General features: G+C 35.8%; 5 protein-coding genes, 1 non-coding gene and 1 pseudogene across 7 annotated transcripts; 1 reads left to right on the top strand and 6 right to left on the bottom strand.

Moving 5' to 3' along the window:
• Window positions 1–1,044: 1,044 nt before the first annotated feature.
• LOC106333683 (elicitor peptide 4) lies at window positions 1,045–1,999 on the bottom strand. Its single transcript, XM_013772096.1, has 2 exons — window positions 1,824–1,999; window positions 1,045–1,322 (listed from the first exon to the last, which is right to left on the bottom strand). The coding sequence occupies exons 1-2, from the start codon at window positions 1,959–1,961 to the stop codon at window positions 1,200–1,202; spliced, it is 261 nt and encodes an 86-aa protein (XP_013627550.1). The 5' UTR covers window positions 1,962–1,999; the 3' UTR covers window positions 1,045–1,199.
• Window positions 2,000–6,551: 4,552 nt separating this feature from the next.
• Window positions 6,552–6,632, bottom strand: TRNAL-AAG. The gene has a single exon. It is a non-coding gene; the product is annotated as a tRNA-Leu (tRNA).
• A 227-nt stretch (window positions 6,633–6,859) lies between these two features.
• Window positions 6,860–7,444, bottom strand: LOC106329632. The gene has a single exon (XM_013768317.1). The coding sequence runs from the start codon at window positions 7,442–7,444 to the stop codon at window positions 6,860–6,862; it is 585 nt and encodes a 194-aa protein (XP_013623771.1).
• A 672-nt stretch (window positions 7,445–8,116) lies between these two features.
• LOC106336107 lies at window positions 8,117–9,823 on the bottom strand (annotated as a pseudogene).
• Window positions 9,824–9,919: 96 nt separating this feature from the next.
• On the top strand, window positions 9,920–12,702 carry LOC106336106 (26S proteasome non-ATPase regulatory subunit 12 homolog A). The gene is made up of 11 exons (XM_013774833.1): window positions 9,920–10,038; window positions 10,129–10,323; window positions 10,672–10,779; window positions 10,875–10,979; window positions 11,053–11,109; window positions 11,207–11,403; window positions 11,502–11,601; window positions 11,694–11,806; window positions 11,906–12,059; window positions 12,144–12,221; window positions 12,313–12,702. Exons 1-11 carry the CDS (start codon window positions 10,036–10,038, stop codon window positions 12,529–12,531), a joined length of 1,329 nt encoding a protein of 442 aa, XP_013630287.1. The 5' UTR covers window positions 9,920–10,035; the 3' UTR covers window positions 12,532–12,702.
• A 3,345-nt stretch (window positions 12,703–16,047) lies between these two features.
• LOC106334774 lies at window positions 16,048–17,068 on the bottom strand. The gene has a single exon (XM_013773131.1). The coding sequence runs from the start codon at window positions 16,533–16,535 to the stop codon at window positions 16,263–16,265; it is 273 nt and encodes a 90-aa protein (XP_013628585.1). The 5' UTR covers window positions 16,536–17,068; the 3' UTR covers window positions 16,048–16,262.
• Window positions 17,069–17,663: 595 nt separating this feature from the next.
• Window positions 17,664–23,732, bottom strand: LOC106334772 (cellulose synthase A catalytic subunit 5 [UDP-forming]). Of its 2 annotated transcripts, none has more exons than XM_013773129.1 (13): window positions 23,254–23,732; window positions 22,438–22,633; window positions 22,175–22,362; window positions 22,002–22,095; window positions 21,670–21,841; window positions 20,986–21,598; window positions 20,754–20,891; window positions 20,151–20,276; window positions 19,861–20,073; window positions 19,514–19,787; window positions 19,253–19,437; window positions 18,818–19,168; window positions 17,664–18,514 (listed from the first exon to the last, which is right to left on the bottom strand). In XM_013773129.1, the coding sequence occupies exons 1-13, from the start codon at window positions 23,332–23,334 to the stop codon at window positions 17,933–17,935; spliced, it is 3,213 nt and encodes a 1,070-aa protein (XP_013628583.1). In that variant the 5' UTR covers window positions 23,335–23,732; the 3' UTR covers window positions 17,664–17,932. The 2 variants fall into 2 exon arrangements, with proteins under 2 accessions (XP_013628583.1, XP_013628584.1); XM_013773130.1 differs by having other exon boundaries at window positions 19,529–19,787.
• Between the last annotated feature and the right edge of the window lie 1,251 nt (window positions 23,733–24,983).

The following is a 24,983-nucleotide window of genomic DNA, read 5'->3' as shown; positions in this document are numbered from 1 at the left end:
TTAATCTTTTAGCGAGATTCAGTTCGTCTCCTACACGAAGACATTGGAATGGAATTAAACATGTCTTTCGTTACCTTCAAGGAACAACTGATTTAGGCTTGTTTTATCCTAAAAGTTCAAAAGGTCAAATGATTGGTTTTGCAGATGCAGGTTATTTGTCAGATCCACACAAAGCTCGATCCCAAACAGGATATGTTTTTACAATTGGAGGCACCGCCATATCTTGGCGTTCTCAGAAGCAGACACTTGTTGCTACTTCTTCAAATCACGCTGAGATCATTGCACTCCATGAACAAGTAGAGAATGTGTATGGCTAAGATCAATAAGCCGACACATCTGTTCAAGCAGTGGGATTGGCGAAAATACGGAGCCAACTATTCTATATGAAGATAATGCAGCATGTGTTGCTCAAACAAAGGAAGGATATATCAAAAGCGATAGAACCAAACATATACCTCCGAAGTTCTTCTCATACACTCAAGAGCTCGAGAAGAATAAAGAGATCGATGTAAAGATATGTTCGATCATGCGACAATGCAGCCGACCTCTTCACAAAATCACTACCTACCTCGGTATTCAGAAAACATGTCCATAACATTGGAATGCGCCATCAGAAGGATCTATGATTGCTCATTCGAGGGGGAGCTTACGTAGTTGTACTCTTTTTACCTTACTATGGTTTTTCCCATTGGGTTTTCCATGACTAGGTTTTTAACGAGGCACTACGTAATACAAGATGGATGATCAAGGGGGAGTATTATAAGATAAACATTGAAATGATCATCCACTCTTTTACCAACTCAATCACTATGATCATCTACTCATCAAGCACTATGATCACCCACTCATTTACCAAACTAAACACCATCTTTGTTATTTTATGTATTGTTGTTCACTATAAATACCATCACTCATCTCACTCTTTTGTAGAACAAAATAAGAAGAAGAGTTTACAATCAAAGAATCATTACATCTCATCTCTCTTCTCCCTCTTTATAATAAATATTCTCTATTGCATATTTATTGTATATCTTCTTTTTGCGGGGAGAAATTTTCGTTCTTATTTAAATTTTTCGACACTATAAATTAATAAGTTATTTTACAACAACTTGCAATCTTCGAGAATTAACATCAACACATTTCCTTACACTAATTAGAAGAAAATGTAAACAATAATTTATCCGTAAATTATATTATACTTAGCGAGGCTTCTTGTTGATACTTCCTGGCTTGCCGGAACTGCCTCTCGGCTTCTGCTGCAGCTTCTTTGGTGGAAGTCCCCTCGATGTCACTTGCACAACCTCAACTTCTACCTCCTCTTCCTGTTGTGAGTAATTTGTTTTTTTTTTCTTAATTAGACTTTTTACGTCTTTGTTTTATATAAATAAGCAAATGGGGGTTTTGTGTCAGCTGCACTAAGGCTGAAGATAAGGTTTCTTCATGAATCTACTGTATCTTATTAAAATTTCAATATTACTGATAATTGATTTTAAATTCATTCTTTTTATAGAGCACCAAAAACTCATTTAGATCTACAGTTTTATTTTAATAGTAAAGTAGTTCAACATGTCAAATGAGACAAATACTACCTCTAGTAGTGTGCCACTAATACTTGAATATTAAAGAAGATTATAATTAGAAAAAAAATCATCTGTTTCAATTAAATTGTGTTGAAAATAAATCATTGTTATGAGTATGATAATTTGGTGTATACGATCTAAAAAAACATATTATTGGAAGTAGGAATCTCATGTTCAAAGAAGACGAGATCTAAAATCACATGAACCTTCATATCCATCTGAAAATATAATTAGAGCACCTACCAGAGAAGCTGCAGTATGGCGAGAAGGAGAACGCAGACCGAAAAGCTTGAGTAAGAGAGATCGGAGAGTTTGGTGAATGAACTTGAAAGGCAACCAGAGATAATAAGAAACTCCTTCTCTTCTTCCATCTCGCTGCATCTTTTTCGATTGAGCTAGGTGAGAGAATGACCGACTTGAGTTCCCTTTAAAATATATATAAAGAGGCAAAATGGTAGATGACCATGTTAATATAAGATTAGTCTAATAATTACAGCTCACTTGGCGCGTCTTTTCGTAGCTTTGCATGTTCTGTTTAAATGTTATTTTATTTTTTTTTGGTAAAAATGTTAAAGATATTATTACCAAGTTGTATGTTTTTGACAGAATTACGGAGGATAACACGAATCAGAAAACAAGAAAAAAAAACTAAATACAAACTCGATCTATTTACGAAAGGCAAGACAGATACAACAACCACAATCCGCAACTCCGAGACACAACTAAATCCGCACCATCAACTTGCCCAAAAAGATGAACCAGGTTCAACCGAGAGTCGAAACTCGGTAATTTTGGCCTCTCTGATGAATCCACTCTTAAAGATAATGGCCCATCTGAAAACAGCTCGCCGAGAGTATCAAAACACATGTCCACACGAACAAATAGCAACAACAGCGACCTACCACACCTTCAATAACCAAACCGAACATTTATTAGGTCCGGATACGACCTGTACAAGATGTCGAACTGAGCAAAACGAACCGCAACTTCCGTACTCCATAAACTGAGCTCATTCTGCACACAATTGCCTCACACACCACCACAAGAAGCTCAATCAAGCCCATGTAGTGCTGGGATGTGAGCGAAGGCCGAACGCTAGATGTAACGGTCAATAACACGAGAACCATCACACGCTCGAAGCCCGACGAACTGGTGCCCTATCGGTTTTTATATACGTATACTGGTGCCCTATCGGTTTTTTTAAATTGTTGGAAAAACATATATTGCTTATGGTTTTTTAAGTACGTTCTTATTTGTTGACGTTCGCTTTGTAGAGTGATTACTTTCATTGTTTTTTTCGGATGTATCGTTTCTGTTCAACAATTAATAAGTGGAGTTAAGCGGCAAACCGCAAACCCATGGTCATACCACTCATACGTACAAAGTCGAACGTTAGCGTTCGTTTAATGTCAAAGTAATATTTTCAACGACGCACCCCTAGTTGCACCGTCCCCCAAAAAGATTAGTCACTCCCCACATTATTTTCAACAAGTTCAGATTTATATTTAAAAAACGAGTGGGTGTTTTTCCTATAAAAAAAATAAAATAATTTGACTCAATATAGTCAATAACCAGCAAGTAGATACAGGGTAGGCGTATCAATTGGTCCTGGACTTCCTGGTACTGGTCATTTCACACTGCTTTGAATCATTCATTACGTTGAACTTCCCGATTAAAGTTTAATTATCTGCGGGTGTAAAACATGTTTTTTTTTAATTAGCAAAACAATAAAAAAACATTGACTGTTAGTTTTTTTCCTGCTAAAAGACTTGTCTGTCGTTGAAACTGACGAGAGAATAATCTCTGATTGTTCAAATAAATCTATATAATAATAGTACATTTTCTTCATTTTTGAGGGTGTCTACCCGAGCATGAGGGTGTCTACCCGAGCATGAGGGTGTCTACCTCAACACATATGCATTCCACAAGAATTTTATTTTATTTTCTCTAATTTTTTTCTAGACTTGATAGCACATGAGCTTCGTAACAAAAATTAAAAAAGAAGCTCAGTAAACCTCTTTGGTTCGTAAGTGTCTTTTCAATGGAAGTCTAGAGTTTCAATTTTTCATCATCGGCTCAGACTCATCTGACCAAGACCAACCTAGAAGCAGCACAAGACCAACCTAGAAGCCTAGCTTCAAGCTCAAAACATCAAGCTATTAACTCACAGAAACTAAAGCAACACCTGGTGTCTCATGCCAACATGTTAATTGACTAGCACTTGAAAAGAGTAAAATAGACATAGAAAGTGCACTTGCAGCTTCAGAAACAACTAAGACATAGAGAATGGTAGTACAAACAATAAGAGAGCAACTAAAGAACTTGTAAGTTATTTGTCTAAATTGTAATTTTACAATATCATTTGTTTTGCTTGCAATATTTTGTTTTGAAGAAATGACTTTCCAAAGCTGATGGCTGAATTAGAAGGCCAGGAAGAAGATCTTGAAGCTGAATTAGAAGGCCAGGAAGAAGCTCTTGAAGACATAAACGACAATATTATAAGATTTTATCAGCCATAATCAATAGAAACTTTCTACTTGGGATATTATTTAATTAATATGAAAATGAAAGAAAAAAAAATTGAAAAAATTGTGGGCCTAAATTGATAACTAAGTGGATTCTTTTAATAAATATTAATTTGAGCATTAGGATTTAGAAGAAGGGTTATCATATATTGTTTCCAGATTGATAAAGCGGCTAAGGAATAAAAGTGAAAAAATTGTTCAAGAAATCATCAAGATCAAGCGCTGCCACTATGTGCTCAGTATCAGAAGGAGCTTGGGTTATAGATTTTGTACTCTCTAGCTTGCTTCTGATCCATGATCTCAGCCTGTGGATGTGGTGGCTCAACCATTTCTTCCATAAGTGTATTCAGCTCCTCCTCATGGTTCAAATCATCAAAATCAAGAGTTTCCTCTACATGCTCAAACTATTGCTTTTGGCCCTCCATTTGTGACGAGATGAAACAGAGAGAGTAAGTGCGACATAGACGAAGCAGAGGAGATAGAGAGCGTAAGAGGAGGAAGGCAGAAGCCCCTCCGGCAGAATTGAAGAGAAAGGACGGAGATAGAGAGAAAACAGAGGAAGCAAAGGAGAAGATCAGACTTTTCTGTTTTCGTTAGTCGTCAGTTAGTTAGTTGCAATATCTTGAGCAAAGTCTTTCCGCTATAAAAATTGGTTTTTTGGAGTTGTGATGTTGTCAAGGAGCATTAGTAAATTGAGATTAGTGATGTGTTTGACACCTCATCTACTTTAAGGAGGAAGAGTTTCATTCCTACAATGTTGTAACCGGCCCTCTTGATTTTGCTTTCTTTGCAGAATCGATGACAACCGAAAACATGAGCATCTACTGCAGTACATGCGGGAGAAGGTCAAGCCTACTTCAGCTAGTACTACTAATTATTCAATAACATTAGATCTTACGGAATCTCTAACTATAACATCAAATTTAGTGTTGAAATTACAGCAAATTTAATGTTTTAGTGTCAAATTTTTTTTGTCATACCCAACCATGACACCTAATATTACACCAAAGATAATATTATATATTATTTGATGTTCTCAGTTTTAGTAGTTTTTATACTTTTATTATTTGAAATTAATAAATAATTGTTTTATCACACTTAAATATTATTTTTGTTAAATTATTGTAATTGTATGTTTATTAAATTTATTTACATTTATATTTTTGGTTTAACAATATTATAAATTTTGTGTATTTATTTTATATATAATATTATATTAAAAATTACAAACTATTAATTATGAAAAGCACGTAACAAAATTATATATTTATTTTGATAAAATTTGTGTTAGTTAGTAATACAAGTTTAACTATATTATAAAATAAAAAAAATAAGAATGTTATTTTATTGTTTGGTGAATTTAATAGTATCACATAAAGTTTTAATTATTTACTATTAAATCTAACATTACAATAATGTAATATTATTGATTTTTCATTACTGATTAAAATAACTTGACTAAAGATTATAATCGATATCTTAAAATAAAAATACATTATAATATAAAATAAATAATAATAATAATAATAAATGATAATAATCTGTTAGTAATTTTTATTTGAAAATAATATAAAAGTTCTATGATATATTATTTTTTACAATATAAAGTAAATGATAATAATCACTTTGTGATTTCTCATTTGAAAAAAAAAGAAAAAAAATATTTTAATTATGTAAAAATAATCTAAAAATACAAATAATACAATATATTTATGTTTAATTACAAATTTGAATTGATTAATAATAATAATTGAACTATATCATTAAATGAAATATAATAAAATATATTTGGTGTGATTAATTTGGTATAATACTATTCATTATGCACCTAATTTGGTGAAATGGTGTCATTTTTAGTATTCTATTGGAGATGAAACCACATCGAATTTAGTGTTTTTGTGTTCTATTGGAGTTGGCTTCACGCCTGGAAACGTACTGGACAGCATGGATGAATATAAAAGAGATTTGAAATATAAAAGAGATGCGTAGATAAGAAGAAACTCAGTTTTTTCTTCTTCATTCTCTCTCCATCTCTTACTCTTTCTTACAATTATGCTTAGGAAAGACTAATCGCATCATTAATAGAGTTGAAGTAACTAATAATTCTTGGTCACTCTTCTTCCTTCTCTCTCCATCTCTTACTCTTTCTTATAATTATGCTTCGAAGAGACTAATCGCATCCTTAATAGGGTTGAAGTCACTTTATAATAATTCTTGGTCAACTTTCAGCTAGCATCTAGTTACTATCAATGTATACTTATTGAATTTGTCCAAGTGTAACACCCTATCGGTCGAATCTATTCGGTAATTTCATGTTTCCCGTTATGTGATTGATATCTCGGGTCATGGGTAGACCGGAAAAATCATCGGACTTGATAACATCCACAGTCCATCCATGAAAAGGCCTATTACAGAAGGTCCAAATGTGTTTATAAAACAAAATGTTTGTTGACAGTGGGATTTGAACCCACGCCCTTTCGGACCAGAACCTTAATCTGGCGCCTTAGACCAACTCGGCCATATCAACTTGATGTACAATTTGTACGAATAAAGTTTACTAGCACTAACCCATAAATAAAAGGATGGTTCAATGTTACCTAAAGAATTGTTGACTTGCCCCAGCCTAATTTTAATTGAATTATTTTATTGGATCAAATAAATTCTTTAGCAACACAAAATAACTTAAAACATCACATGTACCAACAGGAAAAAATCATGCATAACATTTTCTTGGGGTCACATTTCATGCAGACATCAAACAGGGAAAGACCGGTTTTGCATCAGCGAACCAAACTCCAAACCACCATTGTTCCAGTTTACTGTGATATGATTACTCATAACCGGTCTTTGACTAGACAATAAAACCGGAGGATTTATCCATTTCGGAACCGGACCGGCTATGAACAATGACTCAACCAACGATCCAACTTCACTAACAGCTTGCAAAAACTTACCGTATTCCGGCAGCGTTCCTCCTATCATCTCCAGCACAACGGTTTCATAATCTCTCGTACTCTCAACACCAACACGGCTCTGATTTGAACGGAAGCTGAGATCAAGTGGAGTTGAATCAACACTTAGGTTAGAGACGAGATCCGACGGTGACGGAGAGTCGCCGGGGAAGTGATTGTAGTTACAGCTCTGATGACATGTAGTTTGATCAGTGGCTTCGGGGTAATAAGTGGTCATTTGTTGCTGTTCAGACAACAGTACAGCGTTATAGAGTTCCCTTAGTTGAGAGAGTTCGGCAAGTGAATGTTTCAGATGTTCTCTTGCTTCGTCTCTTTCTTGGACAGCAAGTCTCCACAGTTGATAAATCTGCAGACTTTCTTGGTTCATTTTTAAAAATATTTCTTGAGAAAAATACTCTGCACAAAGTAAAATAAATACATTTTTATTGATGATTATTTTTTTTATAACAATTTTTAGTGATGATTAAACAATGGCTTGTTCTGTTTCATTGTTGAAAAGTATATACTAACAGAAACACTTACCTCTAGAGTCAAGATCATTTACGCCAAGCCATCCATGAGTTTCATAGCTTTCATCTCTTTGTGATATTTGTGAATCGGAAATGACGAAGAAGGTTTGATAAATGTGACAATTCTTTTATAGGAGCTAAAGTGTATAGTGAATTAGTGATACTAATTAAGTAGAGTTTATCCATTAAATTTTGTAGGGTTTTTCTACTTTAATGCCCTAACCGGTGATGGAAAGAAAACTTGTTCTTTTTGAGCTTGTGATCAATGAAGAAGATCCTTACTGATTTACTTACTTCATATAATATGATTACACATTCTAATTAGGGTAAATATAATAATTATGTTGAAGTCTGAAGATCTATTGATTCGGTGCTCTTTATTAAAAAGAGTGATATATATCAATAAACTAGTTATTACCTTAAGCTTGCGAGTTTTTAATTTGGAGATTACTTTTCTTCACTTGTAATCTGTAGTTATTTTTACTAATTCAATTTACGAATTAATTACACGAAAACTTAGATCAGCCAATTGTAAACCACATTCATTTAACATGATGATGTCATTACAGAGATTCTGAGAATGAAAGCTTTATAATTTTAGACATGAAAATTAGCTAGAAGGTGAATGTAGCACCCTGAAACATGTTTATAATCTTAGATCTTGAGAGCTTTCTGCAACTACTCGAATCTCTTGACAAGGGAGAGATCATTGAGCATCTTCTTTTTTTGAATTTTAAGGAATTCAGGGTTTCCCCAAAGGCTTTCTAGGCCCAAGGGACTAATCCCCCCCTGGCGCTGACGAGCTCCATGTAATAATGCCCCAGTGGCCCGAGAGAATTGTTTGCAGCGTGAGGCTTCGAACCCGGGCGTATTGGCACATTGGGCACATTGAGCATCTTCTCAATTGCTTCATCACTGTGAGCTCTTCCTTTTGTCTACACAAAACAGAAGCTTACATCATCGAAAATGCACTAAAGACATAACAAGGCTATGTGTTCGTTCTAGGAACAGAGAAGGTAGAATGATTTTTTAATTTACCTTGAGAGAAGGAACCATTGCCACTGCTTCTTCAGCAGTTTCAGGACAGAGATTGCCAAGAACACAGAGCTGTTCAACAACAAGACCAATGGTTTCAAGCCTTATGTCTCTTAACGACTTAGCTGACGACAAAAAAAAATCCAATCTCAAAAATCTTACCTCAAACTCAGTGAGCTGATGTCTGCTCAGGATCCTGCAAAACTTCAATTAAGGTAAAACATGCTACAGTCAAAAATTTTGACTCAAAATCATACGGCATATTCTCACAAAAACTAAAGAAGTGAACCAGTGACTTTAAACTCTCTCATTCATGGGTTCAGTGCTAATCAAAGCAGAATCAATGCATTCATTCTAATAAAGATGCAAGTATGTCAAAGCAACCACTGGTTATAAAATATGAATAAACAAATCACAGAAGGAGGATACTCTCGAACTTGTCTAACAGCATCAGGATTCTTGTAGCCGGCTAAACCGCTTCACATACTGCAAGGACTTCTCAAACACTCTGCAAGGAGAAAACACAAGTCAATCACCAATAAAGTATTGATTTTATTCCCCACATATAATGAAATTGGCATAAACACTACTAGTACCAACAGCTCCTGTATCTCTTGATTGCTAATTTGACAGTGAATCTTTTAAAAGCACAAAACTTTTTTAAAAAGATTTAACTGAGAAACTTGATTCATGGGATCCTCGGAGACTTGCTGAAGCTGTTCATACTTGTGTTCAAGGATCAAAGACACTTCACAGTTCATCAAGCACTTTGCCTTCAAAAACTCTAATTTGCCAAAACAAACGAAAACCCATCAATTTTCAGTGCGAAATTGAAAAAGGGGTAAGCTCAATCAAAAAGAGTCTGTATTGGACTAAGATCAATTCGAACGAAAAGAAGAAAAACCCCTTAATTTTGAATGGAGAAGGGAATAGAGAGAGGTAAGGTACCGTCTCCGATCTTGAGTTCGGCGTCGTTCTCTTCTTCTTCTCCAGACATGGCAGAAGGAAATCGAATCCTCAGCTTTTCTTTCTCGTCTCTTCTCCTCTTTTGTCAACAACGGAACCGAAGTGAAGAAGAGAAATTTATTAAGCCAACGCAGAGAAGTAGAACAGTTATAAAAGTTACGGTAAGAAGACATAATTAGAAATTAAATAAATAATAATAACTTGTTCCTAAGCCCACAAGCCCACCAAACCAATTGCAAGGAAGCTCAAAACAATCAGTTAACAGCCCATTAGTGGCCCATTATAGGAAAAAAAAGGGATTATCGAAGAATCTGAGCTTTCTTGTTCAAGGGGTTGGCAAACTCCATAATCTCTCTTCTCTATCGCCGATTCCTTTCTCCAAGTTTCTCAGTTCCGTCACCGGAGTTTCAGCTACACTTGCTTTCGCCTGATTCGTTGTGCTTTAGAGATGGCGAGTTTTCGACTTCTCAGATCTGTTCTTTTTCCTTTCCTAATTTCGAATTTTTGCAATCTCATTCGATTTATAGTGTGGATTTTTCAGGGAGAGAGCGGGAAGCTACAGGCGTCGGTAGATCGGCTTCTGAACGAAGAGAAGCAGATGAGACTCGCCGAGAATGTCGCCGGCACAAGGAAAGCCGCTACCGAGATTCTCCAGCTCTGTTTCGACGCCAAGGACTGGAAGCTCCTCAACGAGCAGATTCTCAATCTCTCCAAGAAACGTGGTCAGCTCAAACAGGTACTTCGATTTTTAGTTTGGCTTCAGAATCGCCTAGGCAAAGTTTAGGAGTATTCGCCATTTATTATGTTCAATTCAAACTTTATTACAGTCTTTGAAACTTTGAAATTGTGTCGTTTTGTCCGTTTAATTCAACTTACTACAGTTGTTTGAGTTGTGTCGTTGTCTGGTTGGAGATAGTGATGGTTATACATGCTTCAGTTTATTACTAAACATTGGTCCTAGTTTCAGTGTCTTGTCTATTAACTTCATCTCCCAATTTTAACGCTTTCATTCTTCAGAATTTCATTGAAATTTAATTAATGATACAAAGCGATAACTGATAAAAGTGAATATTTTTGTTTGCAGGCTGTGCAATCCATGGTGCAGCAAGCTATGCAGTATATCGACCAGACTCCAGATATAGAAACTAAGATAGAGCTTATTAAGACGTTGAACAATGTGTCTGCTGGAAAGGTGCGGAGCTCAGAAACTGATGTTGTTTGTTAGCTTCATCATATCTTTATTACTCTGTGTAATTCTTTTGTATTTGAACTTTGCATGTGTATCAGATATATGTTGAGATTGAAAGGGCTCGTCTGACAAGGAAGCTTGCTAAGATTAAGGAAGAACAGGGTCAGATTGCTGAGGCTGCTGATTTAATGCAAGAAGTTGCTGTAAGCTTATCCTCATTTTGCTACTTAATCCTCTGGAAGTCCTCTAGTTAATCCTTGTGGTGATGAATAACAGGTGGAGACATTTGGCGCCATGGCAAAAACTGAGAAAATTGCTTTTATCCTTGAACAAGTAAGGCCTTTTACTATATTGATGTTATGATTTAATAATATCTACTGGTGTTTTCATTGGTGGCGCTAATTGCTTTTTTTTTGGGTGAATTTTAAAGGTCCGCTTGTGCTTGGATCGTCAAGACTATGTCCGTGCACAAATCTTATCTAGGAAGATCAACCCTAGAGTGTTTGACGCGGATACAAAGAAAGATAACAAGAAACCCAAGGAAGGTGAGAACATTGTAGAAGAGGCTCCTGCTGATATACCAACTTTGTTGGAGCTCAAGAGAATTTACTATGAGCTCATGATTCGGTAAGGTCTTCTTGCACTTCTTTAACTTCTGCTGTTCTTGATTTGTGTTCTGTGTCAACTGACTTCTGATGTGCAATATTAATACTCAAACCTTGTAGGTATTATTCTCATAACAATGAGTACCTCGAAATCTGCCGTAGCTACAAGGCAATATATGACATCCCTTCTGTTAAAGAAACCCCGGAGCAGTGGATTCCAGTAAGCGACATACCTTTTACTGGGTGTTTAGTGTAATATGCATTTCTATGGTTAGTTTAAGAATAACTGCTCTTTGATCTTTCAAACATTAGGTCCTGAGGAAGATCTGCTGGTTCTTGGTCTTGGCACCTCATGATCCAATGCAATCAAGCTTGCTCAATGCAACGTTGGAGGATAAGAATTTATCAGAAATCCCTGATTTCAAGTACTTTTCTTTCTCCATAAATTTTGATTTCCATTTACTGATCAAGGTTTCATATGGGTTCTGAGTAGTCTCATGTGTGTTTTATTTTATTGGTTGCAGGATGCTTCTGAAACAGGTAGTGACGATGGAGGTTATCCAATGGACAGCTCTCTGGAACAAATACAAGGATGAGTTTGAGAAAGAAAAAAGCCTGGTTGGAGGCTCTTTGGGTGACAAAGCTGGTGAAGATCTGAAGCTGAGAATCATTGAACATGTAAGTCTCTCCTTGAGAATCAATTGCTCTTGGCTACGTCAGTCGCTGTCATTAATTTTTCGATCCTCTCTTTGTAATCTGCAGAATATTCTCGTTGTCTCAAAGTACTACTCAAGGATAACCTTAAAGAGACTTGCAGAGCTTTTATGCCTAAGCATTGAGGTAATTGATCTTGCTCTCTCTGGTTGTATCATGCGCTTCTCACTTCTTAAGCTCGTTATACAATTTGTATTTGGTTGGGGAATAATTTCAGGAGGCGGAGAAGCATCTCTCAGAGATGGTAGTGTCGAAAGCACTGATTGCAAAAATAGACAGACCATCAGGAATCGTGTGCTTCCAGGTCGCAAAGGACAGCAACGAGATTCTTAACTCGTGGGCAGTGAATTTGGAGAAGCTGCTAGATCTTGTTGAAAAGAGTTGCCACCAGATTCACAAAGAAACCATGGTCCACAAAGCCGTACTAAGATCTTGAACAGGTGCTCTTCATGAAACTTTTCAGGATCTTCGCTGAGTTTATCACCAACTTTGTATTGAAAAAACTCGAAACAGCTGTTTCATTGACAAGACATAAAATGTAGTATGGTTTTGTACACTAGTGGAGTTTTTGCCACTTGGTTTATCAGCCATTTGTTTTTTCAGATTATCGTTGCTGTATTACTTTTTTTTGGTTAAAAGTTAACAACATATCTATGGAAAAAAATAGAAAAAAATTTAGTTTATGGTTTCTATAATTTAGAAAATTTAGTTTACGCTCTTTATTCATTTGTTTCTTATGTTTTACTGAAATGAATAATATTTTTGTATTGCCGCCTCCACATGAATACAAAGCCAAAGCGAAGGCGTGAACTGGAGGCAAGCCAGGTCTCTGTCTTTGGTAGACTTTCTTGTCGGAAAACCTTTTCTTATTCTGTTTTCGTTGGTTGTAGCTTTCACATATGAATTGATCTTACAAAAGTTATTTTATTTTGATCAAGTGTTAGCTGCTTTCTTGCAATTCTAAAATCGACCTGACGTTCTCAACCTCTTTTTTTTTTGCTATTCAAGAAATGAATGTTGAGGTTTACAAAGTATATATTAACAAAAAATAAAACTTCTAAACTTAGTTTTACTGACAAAAAAAAAGGAAGTACGTAAAAACAATTGATACCATATGATAGCGATTACATTAGTATATGAACTAGGTAATACCTGCACTTTTGCGCAGGATGTGATTATTAGTTTCATTATTTTAAATAAAAAAACATTAAATCTGTTTAATCTGGATATTGGTACGGTTTTAAGTTTTTTATTTTGGTTTTTAATCTTCTAAAATATAACAATTATTTTAAATTAATATTCATTTTAGTTTATTCGGTTAAAATGTTTGATTTTTTGGTTTTTTCCGGTAAAAATCAAAAATTAATATTATTTATTTATTTTCATGGTATGAATTTTAGATAGTCGTCATGTCGAACCAATAGTTTCTAAACAGATAATAGTTTAAGAAAAAGAAAATAAAATTATTAAGATAAATCATTTCACTAGAATTTGGTCGGTAGTGAAAGAAGCATTAAGAAAAAATATTTCAACTTTCAAAAAAAATTAGATACTTCAGTTGTGGTGAATACTTAGTTACAACGTGCTCACATCAAAGCGCACACGTATGTTTATGTAAAAGTATATAAAAATAGTTGACAAATATATAAAGATATTGTTAATTAATATTAAATGACATTTTTGTTCAAAATAATACATGAAATATAAAATAAAAATTAATTTAAAATAAAAAAGACCTTGACATTAGTCATTTTTAACATATAAAGAAAATAAAATTGTATCCGTAAATAGGTGCGGGCACAGATCGAATATCTGAATATTTGGAAGCATTTGTGTCGATTCGATCTTTAGCCACCTAGATATTCGGTGATTCGGATATCCAAAATGTTTTAGAATTTTAAAGAATATCCGATTTGATCCGTAAATAAAATAAAATTTTAAAATAATTGAAAATTTTAATAATAACATTTTATTACAAAAATAAAACATTATTTAACTTTTTAAATTCTAGTACCTAATATAATAAATTTAATTCAATATTGTAAAACTGAGATAAACTGTAATATATAACGTATATATATAATTATTTACGTATATGTATATATATGCATATAACAGATCGAATTAGATATTTGTTCCTAAAAATATTGGTATTTGTGATTTGCTTCTTTTTTGGATATTGTATTTTAATATTTGATTTGTTTCGTAGACTTATGGATATCCATATTTTTTGGTTCAAGTCAAAATGGATAAGAAATCGAATCAAAATTTATGAATATTTTGCTCAACTTTATCCGTAAACAATAAAAATAATATATATATATATATATATATATATATATATATATTTTGGCTTTGATTCATTATCTATTTTTATTCGAATCGAAAAATCCAGAGTTTTATTGAAACCATGTATGTGAGTTTTATATTAAAAAAATCGTAAAGTACATAGTGTAAACACATTTATGAATATAGTGTGAACGCGTTAACATACTTATTATCAAATCATTGTGAGGCTGCTACGTGTATATTATATTATAAATACATTTATTCAATGCTTCTATTTTAATATACAAGGGATTTGAATCATCTGAGACTAGAAACCGAGCCAAGACTAGTACATAAGGAAGAACCCGAAGACAGTGAACAACACAACGACACGAAGGCGTTCTTAAACTATGATATGGACGAGATACTTCAACCAACGTTCTATATATTTACTAGCTTTTTTGAAAAGTTAAAACCCTTGGCAACTTGGCTGTGCGAGCACACATATTTCGAGGCCTGGGCATTTTAACCTGGATCCAAAAACCTGAACTGAAATCGACAAAAAAATATCCGATTTAGAACCGAACCGAAAATTTACAAGTATCTTTTGGGTCTAAATATTTTTTTATTTGAAAGAACCGGAACCGAAAGGAACCGACCCGAATAGACCCGGACCGAAAATACCCAACCCGAATAGACCCGACACGATAAGAACCGATTTGTACCCGACTTAAAAAAACGTATATCTAAAACTATGATTTTTTTGTTCTATTTTATATATATTATTTTATGATTTAGTTGAAATATCTTTTGTTAACAATATTTGTTATTATTTTGTAACATTTTTAAGTAATATGAAGCCTTAAAATGTAAAATTTAGAGTTTAAACTGTTTTATTTTAATTATTAATAGTTTCATTTAAGTTATTTTGTAAAATTTTAGATATATATGACAAATATCGACTAAATTTGATCGCGTTGGGTATGTCATGTCCTTTTCAGATCCTAAATACCCGAATCCGACCCGGACCCGATATGGACCCGAAAAATTACGGGTATTTAATGGGTATTTTAATTATAGACCCGAACCGACCCGGATCCGAAAAGAACCGACCCGAATCCGACCCAAAAATTTCTAAGTACCTATTAGGTCTAAATATTTAGGACCCGAAAGACCCGGATCCGAAAGAAACCGACCCGAACCCGACCCGAAGATCCGAACGCCCAGACCTGCATATTACCATGAGTGACATATACAACACAGACCTAATTGTCAATACATATATTTTTGGTTTTTATATTATATAAACCTCGTCAACTATATTCCAGAATTAGTATTTCTTGTTATAACGATTATGGGACAACTGATAAAAATTTATAAAGGTACAAAATAGTTGGTAGAGTATCAACTGTGCAAATATAAAACCCCAACACGCTTATTATTATTACTAACAAAGACTTCTACGCGTTGGAAAGCTAGCCGTGAGTCATCGATCATAATTGATCAGTTGATCTTTTATCTCTCTCAATTTCTTATGATCTTAAAAATATCTACCTCGTTCACGAATATCTAATTGCGATTTGTGAACTAGGTACATTGTTTGATAAAATGACGTGCATTGACTGATTGTATCATCTTTTTTTGTTGGTAAAATTGTATCATTCTTTTTATTTCTTTTAAACCATTTAACCTTCATTCATATTCATCGAACTATCTACAAGAGTTAACAAATAAGATGATAATGTAATAACAGATCCCTGAGTTTCATTAGTTTGTTTCATCATCCAGTGACGATCATGATATGTGGGTCTCGTCGCCATGCAAATGCTCAAACAAGACCATTATTCTAATGCAATACACAGAACTCTAAGATATCAAACCTAAAAGAGAGTTGTTTCATCATCTTATCACGACCCTCATAGGTCGCGTGGCCTTGTAAATGCTCTCGAGCGTCCTAATCTTCTTTCTCTTCTTGTTCGATGACAATACTCTCACGATCACCATTTCTTTCGTGCATTGATCTTGATAAACATCATCTTTACCGAATAATTCCTCAATCTTCCTCTTCTTGATTATATCGAGACTAGTCTCTTCGTCGCTTAGCTCCATCAGATGTTGAGCTGCCTCCATCTCTGCCTCCGTTATCATACCTTCTCTTCTCCTCTTCTCCATATTAGGAAGAAAACAAATCAAGTTTCTTTCTGAAAATAATTCTCTCTTGCAATGGTATTGTATGTTCGATTTATTTTATTTTTATATGTAGTAGATTTCTTCGAGGATCACGTAATATTGAAAAACGTTTCGAAGGCCATGAGAAACTACGACGTTGGTGCTGCGAAATCTCCCTCTATTTATCTCTCTCCATCGTCGTCTCAGTGCTTATTTTGACCTATTTGCCTTGGTCACGAAACGCGTATCTACTTTACCCCCTTGGGTAAGCTTTTGTCTTTTCGATGACTCTTTCTTTTATAAATTAGAATTATATTTAGTTATTTAACTAACTATAATACCTTAAATTTCGAAGCGCTCTCACCTGAACAATACAAAAAGAAAAATAAAATACAATTATTTAGCCGTTCAATATGCTTTGGCAGACAAAATGTTGACGCATAAGGCAAAAATGGTAACGTGAACACATAAGAACAATTTCCATATTCTTTACAAGTTAAAAAGCAAAGTCAAAACGATACTGGTAAACCCAGTTTATATAAAAAATGCAAATAGGATTTAGTGACCTTTTTAAATATACAAACTAAATGAAAGACCGAATTTTGTATCATTGCAATAGTATTTTGTGGGTTATATAAAATTTGCTGCAAGTGTTTACTCTATTTTCTTTTATTTTGATACATTGCACACTAATTTAAAGAAATATGATTATGCATTGAGTTAGTTTTTTTTTTTTAACGAATTTTAAATTTATTCACATTGAGTTAGTTTTAAACAATAAAGTTTCTATATTCTCATTTCTCACTTTCTCAGTGAGTCTATTGACTTGAATTTACGAATAAGTGAAGAATGAAAAAAAAACAAATGAAACAATGCCAAGGTTTGGAACTTTGGCTCCAAAAGATTCCAGTCAAAGAGTCGTGTTGACTTTGACTGATTCGTGTTCCAAAGTCTCTCGAGTAGCAGGACGAGAATAATCACGGACTAGAAGTCCAAAACATTTCAGACAACAAGTTCACACTTCACAGAGACTAACTCTGCGTATTTACAGACAAGAAGATCACAGGTAGTAAACATCCTTTCCTCAACAATTATCCTTCTTATATCGAATACGCAGAAGATTTCACAAAATATTCAATGAAAGAACTAATAATATAACATCTCTTTGAATCACTTTCCCCACATAAAAATATATAACAATAACAAAATAGACAACAACCTTCTTCTATATCTACAATACAAACACCTTCCAAAAGAAAAACATTACATATCTAATTCCATTTTCTTTTCCAATCTAATATGTTTTTCTCCCCCAATAATAATAAAACACAGTTACACAAATCTTGTGAGACTCTCCCTCTCTACTTAACCTCTGTGGAAAAACGTTTCTTGTGTATCAATCAAAGACAGTCCAAACCACATATCTCTAGTGTTGGACCACCTTTAGCCACAAAGGGATTAACTCTCACCCAAAGAAGCGTCAAGATAGAAGCCAGAAGGATCGACCAGACAAGAATAATGGTAGGCATCCTGTTCTGTTTCCCAAGCAAACCTTTCACGAAAGGATAAAGATGTAGAATCACCCAAAGAGCAAAGAACAATCTCCCAAACAACGGTCCCCACGAGTCGTATCCGTTACTGATCGCATCAGAGATTCCCACAACGACTCCAACCACGTTGATGATCAGTAGCGTGGTCGGAGGGACCAAGAGAGACGTCCATTTGAAGATGTAAAGCTCCGAGAACTCGCCGTCGTCTGCTGCTTTTGACGTGACTGTGAAGTTTGTGTTGACACCGGCTAAAACCTTGAGGAGACCTTGGAAGAGAGCAAAGAGATGAGATGAAACGCCTCCTATCACCCAAAACTGCTCGTTTCTCCACCAATCGTCGATCCCTACTTTGCCCCATTGCATCTCTAGGATGCCTGTTACAGCTATCGACGCAAAAAGGGCCATGAAGAGGATACTTGCATAGTTGCTAATCTGCAACAACAAGAAAAGAAAGAACATAAGAACTGATGCAGAGATTCCAATATATTATCTAGTTAATTATTTATCAAGTAGAATAATAATTTTTTTAATATATAGCCGTTTAAATTTAAGTTTGGATTCTATTTTTAAGATTTGATTAATAAAAATTGAGAGGTTTCTGTTTGTTCTTTATTTTCGCTAGATGTATAAAAATCTCGACAAATTTAAGAGGACTTGGTTTATTCAAAAATTCAAAGACTAAACAATAAAGATTCATACTTATTACAGAAGTTAAAGATAGGCTTTTAGTGTTACCTCAGGGACGATGAACTTCCCGGTGAGGAGACATATAGCTGGAAGAGAACAGTAGATGAGAAGAGGTATAGAGGTCCATGGATACACCACAGAGTTGATGTAAGACAACCTCTCAAGCCCTTTCAAACCGCCTCCATAACCGTACCAAATAGGGCAATGCCTGCTCATGAAAATCTCAACAGAACCAAGCGCCCAACGAAGAACTTGATGGAGACGGTCAGAGAGATTAATGGGAGCTGATCCTTTGAAAGCCGGTATCTTCGGCGTACAGTAAACAGACCTCCAGCCATGAGAATGCATCTTGAATCCCGTTAGGATATCTTCAGTGACAGAACCGTAGATCCACCCAATCTAATGTCACAAATACACCATTAAAGATAATCAAGAACCGTATCATAAAGGGGTTGTTAGTGTTTTAGAGAGCTCTCTATTTACCTCTTTTCCCCATTCGGTTTTGTCTTCGTAGCCACAACTAATGACTTGGATTGCTTCTCTAAGGAGAGAAGCTGGACTAGCCTCACTAGCCAGCCCACCGTTCTCCATACCAGCAGAGGCTATAAAAACAGGAGACTGTCCAAACTTCTTCTCCAGCTTCAACTGCGCCGCCTCTGGTGACTTCACTGCAAGAAAGAAACAATAAAGTGTTCAGTAATAAACAAACTAAAAATAGATGTTGAAAAGCAAATGTTTTATTACCGTTATTGGTCGCACCTTCTTCGATGTTTTCTAACGCATGTATCTGCTTAGAAGCTTCCTTGTTCTTCTTCTTCTTCTTATCAGCTGTCTTCGCCTTACGATTCTTTCTTCCACCACAGCAAAAGAAACACCACTTAGGCCAGCAGTTGCAAGTCATGCGCGGAGTCTTCTTCTTCTTCGGCGCATCGTATCCGTAAAGCGCTTGTCTCCTGAACACACATCCTGTTCCAACGTATATCGGCCCTTGTAATCCATCAAGACCTTTCATATTAATCTGTGTAAGATCAAAAAGTTAGTTAACTAATAAAAAGCAAATATATATATATATACTAACTGTGTACACTTACATCGAAGAAGACAACGTTGCGGTTAGAGTATCTGTCGTTCTTATCGATCCCATCGAATCTTTGAGGGAACTGAACGTAACAGATCTTTTTTCCTGACTGAGGATCCATCATGAAACACATTGCTTCTCTGAGAGCTTTGCTGTTGTTGATGTAGTGGTCACAGTCGACGTTGAGAAGGTAAGGTGCGTTTGATAGAACTCCAGAGACTCGTATCTTCAAACATGAAAAGACAGAATCAGATATGGCAATTCAAAGAATACACTCTTAAGGATTTAAGTATAATTATTTACCAAGGAGTTCATGGCTCCAGCTTTCTTATGATGATCAAATCCGGGTCTCTTCTCACGAGAAACGTAGACTAGCCTAGGTAGCTCGTGGTTCTCAACATCGAGAACACCGTTGTTTCCAAGGAACACCTTTCCACAGAAACAAGCAAGTAAAAAAATAAACAGATTAGTTTTGAGAGTATACTCTAGACTTGGGATTTTGAACCGGACCAAACCGAAATTCTGTTAGTTCGGTCAGAAGTTTTGGTTTTTGGTTTGGTTCTGCAATCAGTTATTTCGGTTTTCATTAAAAAAAAATATTAGACCCAAACCATGCCAAATACCCAAACCGGACTAACCGATCTTAACTAAGTTTCAAACCGAAATAACCGAGTTACCAAATTTAACCCAAATTAACCAAATTTATCCAAAATTTTAACAAAATTACACCAAAATCTAACCTAAATCAAAAACTTTGGTAGAGATTTCAAAAACCGAACTAACAGAATACCAAACCGAACTTTACTTTAGGTTAAATCGGTAAGATTTATGTTGAACCGAACGAACCGAATCTGCAGGCCTAAGTATACCACACAGAACAGAGATGAAACAGTAAACGTCACTCACCTGAATCATGCCAGGATGATCACGAACATTATTACCAGGCCAAGGAGTACCATCTTGCATAGTCCAACCTTCTTCAGGCACTTTCTGCGCAGTCGCAACCAAAGCATTGATCTTAACCTTAAACTCTTCATAATCTCTCTGCAACCACCAAAAAAAAACGCTATTAATATCCAATAAAAGGCAAAAAAAAACTTATGCAACAAAAAAAAACCAAAGAAATGAGCAAACAAACCTTCATAGCTCTCCGCTCCCTAACAAACGCAGGATGAACTTTATTCTTCAAATAGTCCATCTTATGACAAAAGTACCACTCAGGAGCACGCGGCTCTATACTATACTTCTTACAGAACGGAACCCACTTCCTAGCAAACTCAGCCGTCTCCGAAAGCGCCTCGAAAGTAAGCATCGCAGCACCATCGTCAGATACATAGCAAGCAACTCTGTCCACAGGGTAATCAACCGCGAGGATGGACAGAACAGTGTTGGCTGTGATAAGCGGAGGCTCTTTCAAAGGATCCACCGTGCTCACGAACACGTCAACCCCGGCCAGCTCGGACGGTTTCCCTTCTTTCTCGTATCTCAGCGAGAGACGGTCCAAGTACGTCTCTCTTTCTATGGGGTACCATTTTGGGAACTGGTCGAGAACCCACGAGACAGCGAACCATATCTCGCAGATGACTGATACTAACCACAGGGCGTAGGCGTCTTTGACGGGGTGGAGGATACGGTAGTGGAAGAAGAGGCCGAGGATGATGAGACGGAGGATGATCAGCATCCTGTAAGGGTTGATCATGCTCGATTTTATCGGTACTTTTCGAGACAGTGGCTGTCTTCCTTCATCCATCCTAATATCAAATCAAAAGCTCTATTAAGTACTATGAAACAAAGGATTGGTTTGTGACTCTTCTTGTCTTACATTGGAATCTCAGCGTCATCTCCGTCGCCTAAGGTGGAGTCACCATCGTGTTTAACCACCTGGAACTTCTCGGTTTGCTTTCTCTTCCACTCCTCCATGCGATCCTTCCAGGCGACGCTGCCGTATCCGTAGACCGCAAGGTCTTTTTGTGGTACCATTGGTCTTAGATGTGCTGTGCCAGAAAAAGAAAAAAAAAACTTAGTAAGAGCAGACCGAAACCACATCATGTAATATTAGTTTCGTCCCAGCGGACACTTCTGACACGATAGCCAAGGTTCTTTTCAGTTGAGCTAATAAGGAAACATTAGTAAAACCAAAAGAAGAGGACTTACGAGTCTGGTCAGCGAAATGAGCTTGATACCTATTGACTTGGGAAGGTGATGGAGAGACGATAAGAGCGTGTCTATCTGAAGATATCTCAACGTCCTAACAAAGTAAAAAACAAAATGAGGGGAAAGAAAAAAAAAAAAACTGAGAATAGTTGGGGGTAAGTAAGAAACCAAACCTCATCTCCATAAGTAAGCAACGGAATCTGAGAGCTGTGTGCAGCAGAAGCCAAATCAAACTCCGAGTTGCGGCGAGAGAAAGTGTCTGAAGCTTGTTCAGATCCTCCAAGCCCACTTTTATAATCAAACTCGAAATCAAGATCATCGATTCCATCGTCCTCCTCATCTCCTTCAACCCTTGGACTCCCTGAGAAAACCTCTGTGAGTAGGACATAACACAAACCTTTCTACTAATACTCATACATATGTTTTTAAGGGTCACCTTTGATGCGCTTGTAACGGGTTTTGCACTGAGGACAAGACTGGTTCCCCTCCCGTCTCTCGTACTCGTAGCAAGTTCTACAGACGGGGAAAGCACACTCGTTACACGCCACAAAGGACTCTCCATCGTCTGAGAGCTCTATCTCATCTCCACAGATTTGGCATGATTGTCCACTTAGTTCTTCCACTGAACGTATCTGTAATAAGAGAGTAGTAACTACACATCAGAAAAGCAGCAGACCCAAAACTAAACTAAATCAAATATACACATAGAATGTATCTCAATCAGGACAAATTAACTATAGAGGTTTGTTCTTTCAAACTAAGCAGTTAGATTTGTCTGTAATAAGAATAGTTACACATCAGAAAAGCAGCAGACCTAAACTAAACTAAATCAAATATACATAGGAATGTATCTCAATTAGGACAAATTAACTATAAAGTTTTGTTCTTTCAGACAAAGCAGTTAGAGAAAGCAGCAGACCCAAAACTAAACTAAATCAAATATACACGTAGAATGTATCTCAATTAGGACAAATTAACTATAAAGTTTTGTTCTTTCAGACAAAGCAGTTAGATTTGGGGCTTGACACAGCTTCAATTGAACGAATTAACCACTCATGAGTTCAGAATTTCAATCCCCACCGACACAAACTATCACTGTAAATGAAAAACCCTAATCGATTTTGACGAGTAAATGTAAAACCCATATCCAAAAGGACAAAAAGGCACAACCTTTACACGGAACAATGAACTTTAGAACCAATGGGTACAGAGAGAAAAAAACAAAAGTTTCAGTTTTTAGGGTAAAACTTACTCTGGCACTCTCATCTGCATTGATTAGCACGAACTCGTTCCGATTGTGAGAACCGGCTATGAGCCGACCACCAGTATTCATCTTCCCAAATACAATGAGGGATTCACGGGCACGCGGTCTAGAGACAGAGAGAGGTAGCTTCCGAGTTCCGCAAACGAGTAAACTCGGTCGTTTCAACTACCATGAAAGCATGCCATGAGCAGTTACCAAAGAAGAATCTCAGAGGGGAGCAATGGAGAAAAAAGCTTTAAAAAGAAAGATTGTGGGGGAAGAGCCGTGTGGAGAAAGTGTTTTGATTGAAACCAGGCTTTTCCTTATTATTCCAAATGTGCACACACACAGGTTCACATTAAATAGAAAAGGAAGAGATTCAAGAGAGTAGAGAGTGAAAGAAGAGCAGCAGATAGTTAAGGAGTGGGGCTAAATGTACAATAAGCAGAAGAAGACGCGTATGTGGAAAGAAGACGAAGAGAGAGAGGTACCAGTAAACCAGTGAAAGTGTTTTTGAGATGTTTAATTGGAAGTATCAACTACCCAAAAAAAATTTTACAAAGTGAGGGACCCACAAAATATGTGTCGCTTTGGAAGTCTCTGTCGTCCCACTCCAATTGTCTGAAGCGTGAAGCGTCAGTAATTGGTAATGTGAATGGAACGCAGTCGTTTAACACATATTTAACCCTAGCGCTCAAGTCAACTTTAAAAATATTTCTAAGGCCATTATTAAATTGTCGGCAAAAGCTAATAAAATTACAACCAGTAGTAAAAAAAAAAGATACTACTAGTAACCACTGTAATTTTGACTCAACTCTCATTTTTCTCGGGAATGAAATGTATATATTTGGTATACATTGGATCACCCTTACATTTATTTCCCTGTGTTAGTTCTTCTGTCTTCTACTTCATGACTAGTGTAATGCTAACTTCATTTTGCACGTACAATTTCAAAGTTTCACTGTCGTCATTGTGTTTATTCTCTTTTACATGTATGTTGTTGACCGCATTGGTTTTATTATACCTTTTAGCCGTTTACAATTTTTTGTAATGTTTTGCCGAGCGAGTACTATCTTTTATATCAATGGTTTCATTCCCTTGCGTTAAATACATACTTAATATTCCAATTCTAATCATTAACTCTTCCCTAGCTATAATCAGAACTGGATCCACCCACCACTATTCAACATTTGTCTTTCCTTCTGTTAATGCACTATTGACCATATAGAAAATGCTACGAGAGGACAAAATGTGCACTTATTGAGACTATCATGTCACATTGTCACCTCAAGTATATATACTATACATTCATATGTATACATTTGCCGACAATCGATATATGAATAAGCTGAGAAATGAGCATTACGTATTTTGAAAGTGTTAGCTTAAACCTAAAACTGGAATTTAAAGAAGAGAAACAAAAAAACATTTATTAATGGGTTAAAACATCATTTGTCACATTCCATGTTCGACTGGAATTGCATTCTATGTACTATTTTCTCCAAATCCTTGGGCCACCTGCTCTTATGGAAAATTATAATTATAAACTGTCGGTGCCACATTATATATATTTTCTTCCTGAAAATGGAGGAAAAAAACATGTTGATATTTAGCCAAAAAATGTTGATTATGTATATTATTTTTACAAACGAACCACAAGTATGACTAGTTTCTTATTAGTACTTTTCATAAGAAATCGAGATTAAGATTAGTTATATCTTCAATGGGGGGGGGGGGGG

This window comes from Brassica oleracea, chromosome C3 (assembly GCF_000695525.1).
Source record: "Brassica oleracea var. oleracea cultivar TO1000 chromosome C3, BOL, whole genome shotgun sequence".
Lineage (NCBI taxonomy): Eukaryota > Viridiplantae > Streptophyta > Magnoliopsida > Brassicales > Brassicaceae > Brassica > Brassica oleracea.
This window is presented reverse-complemented; position numbering and strand designations above follow the sequence as displayed.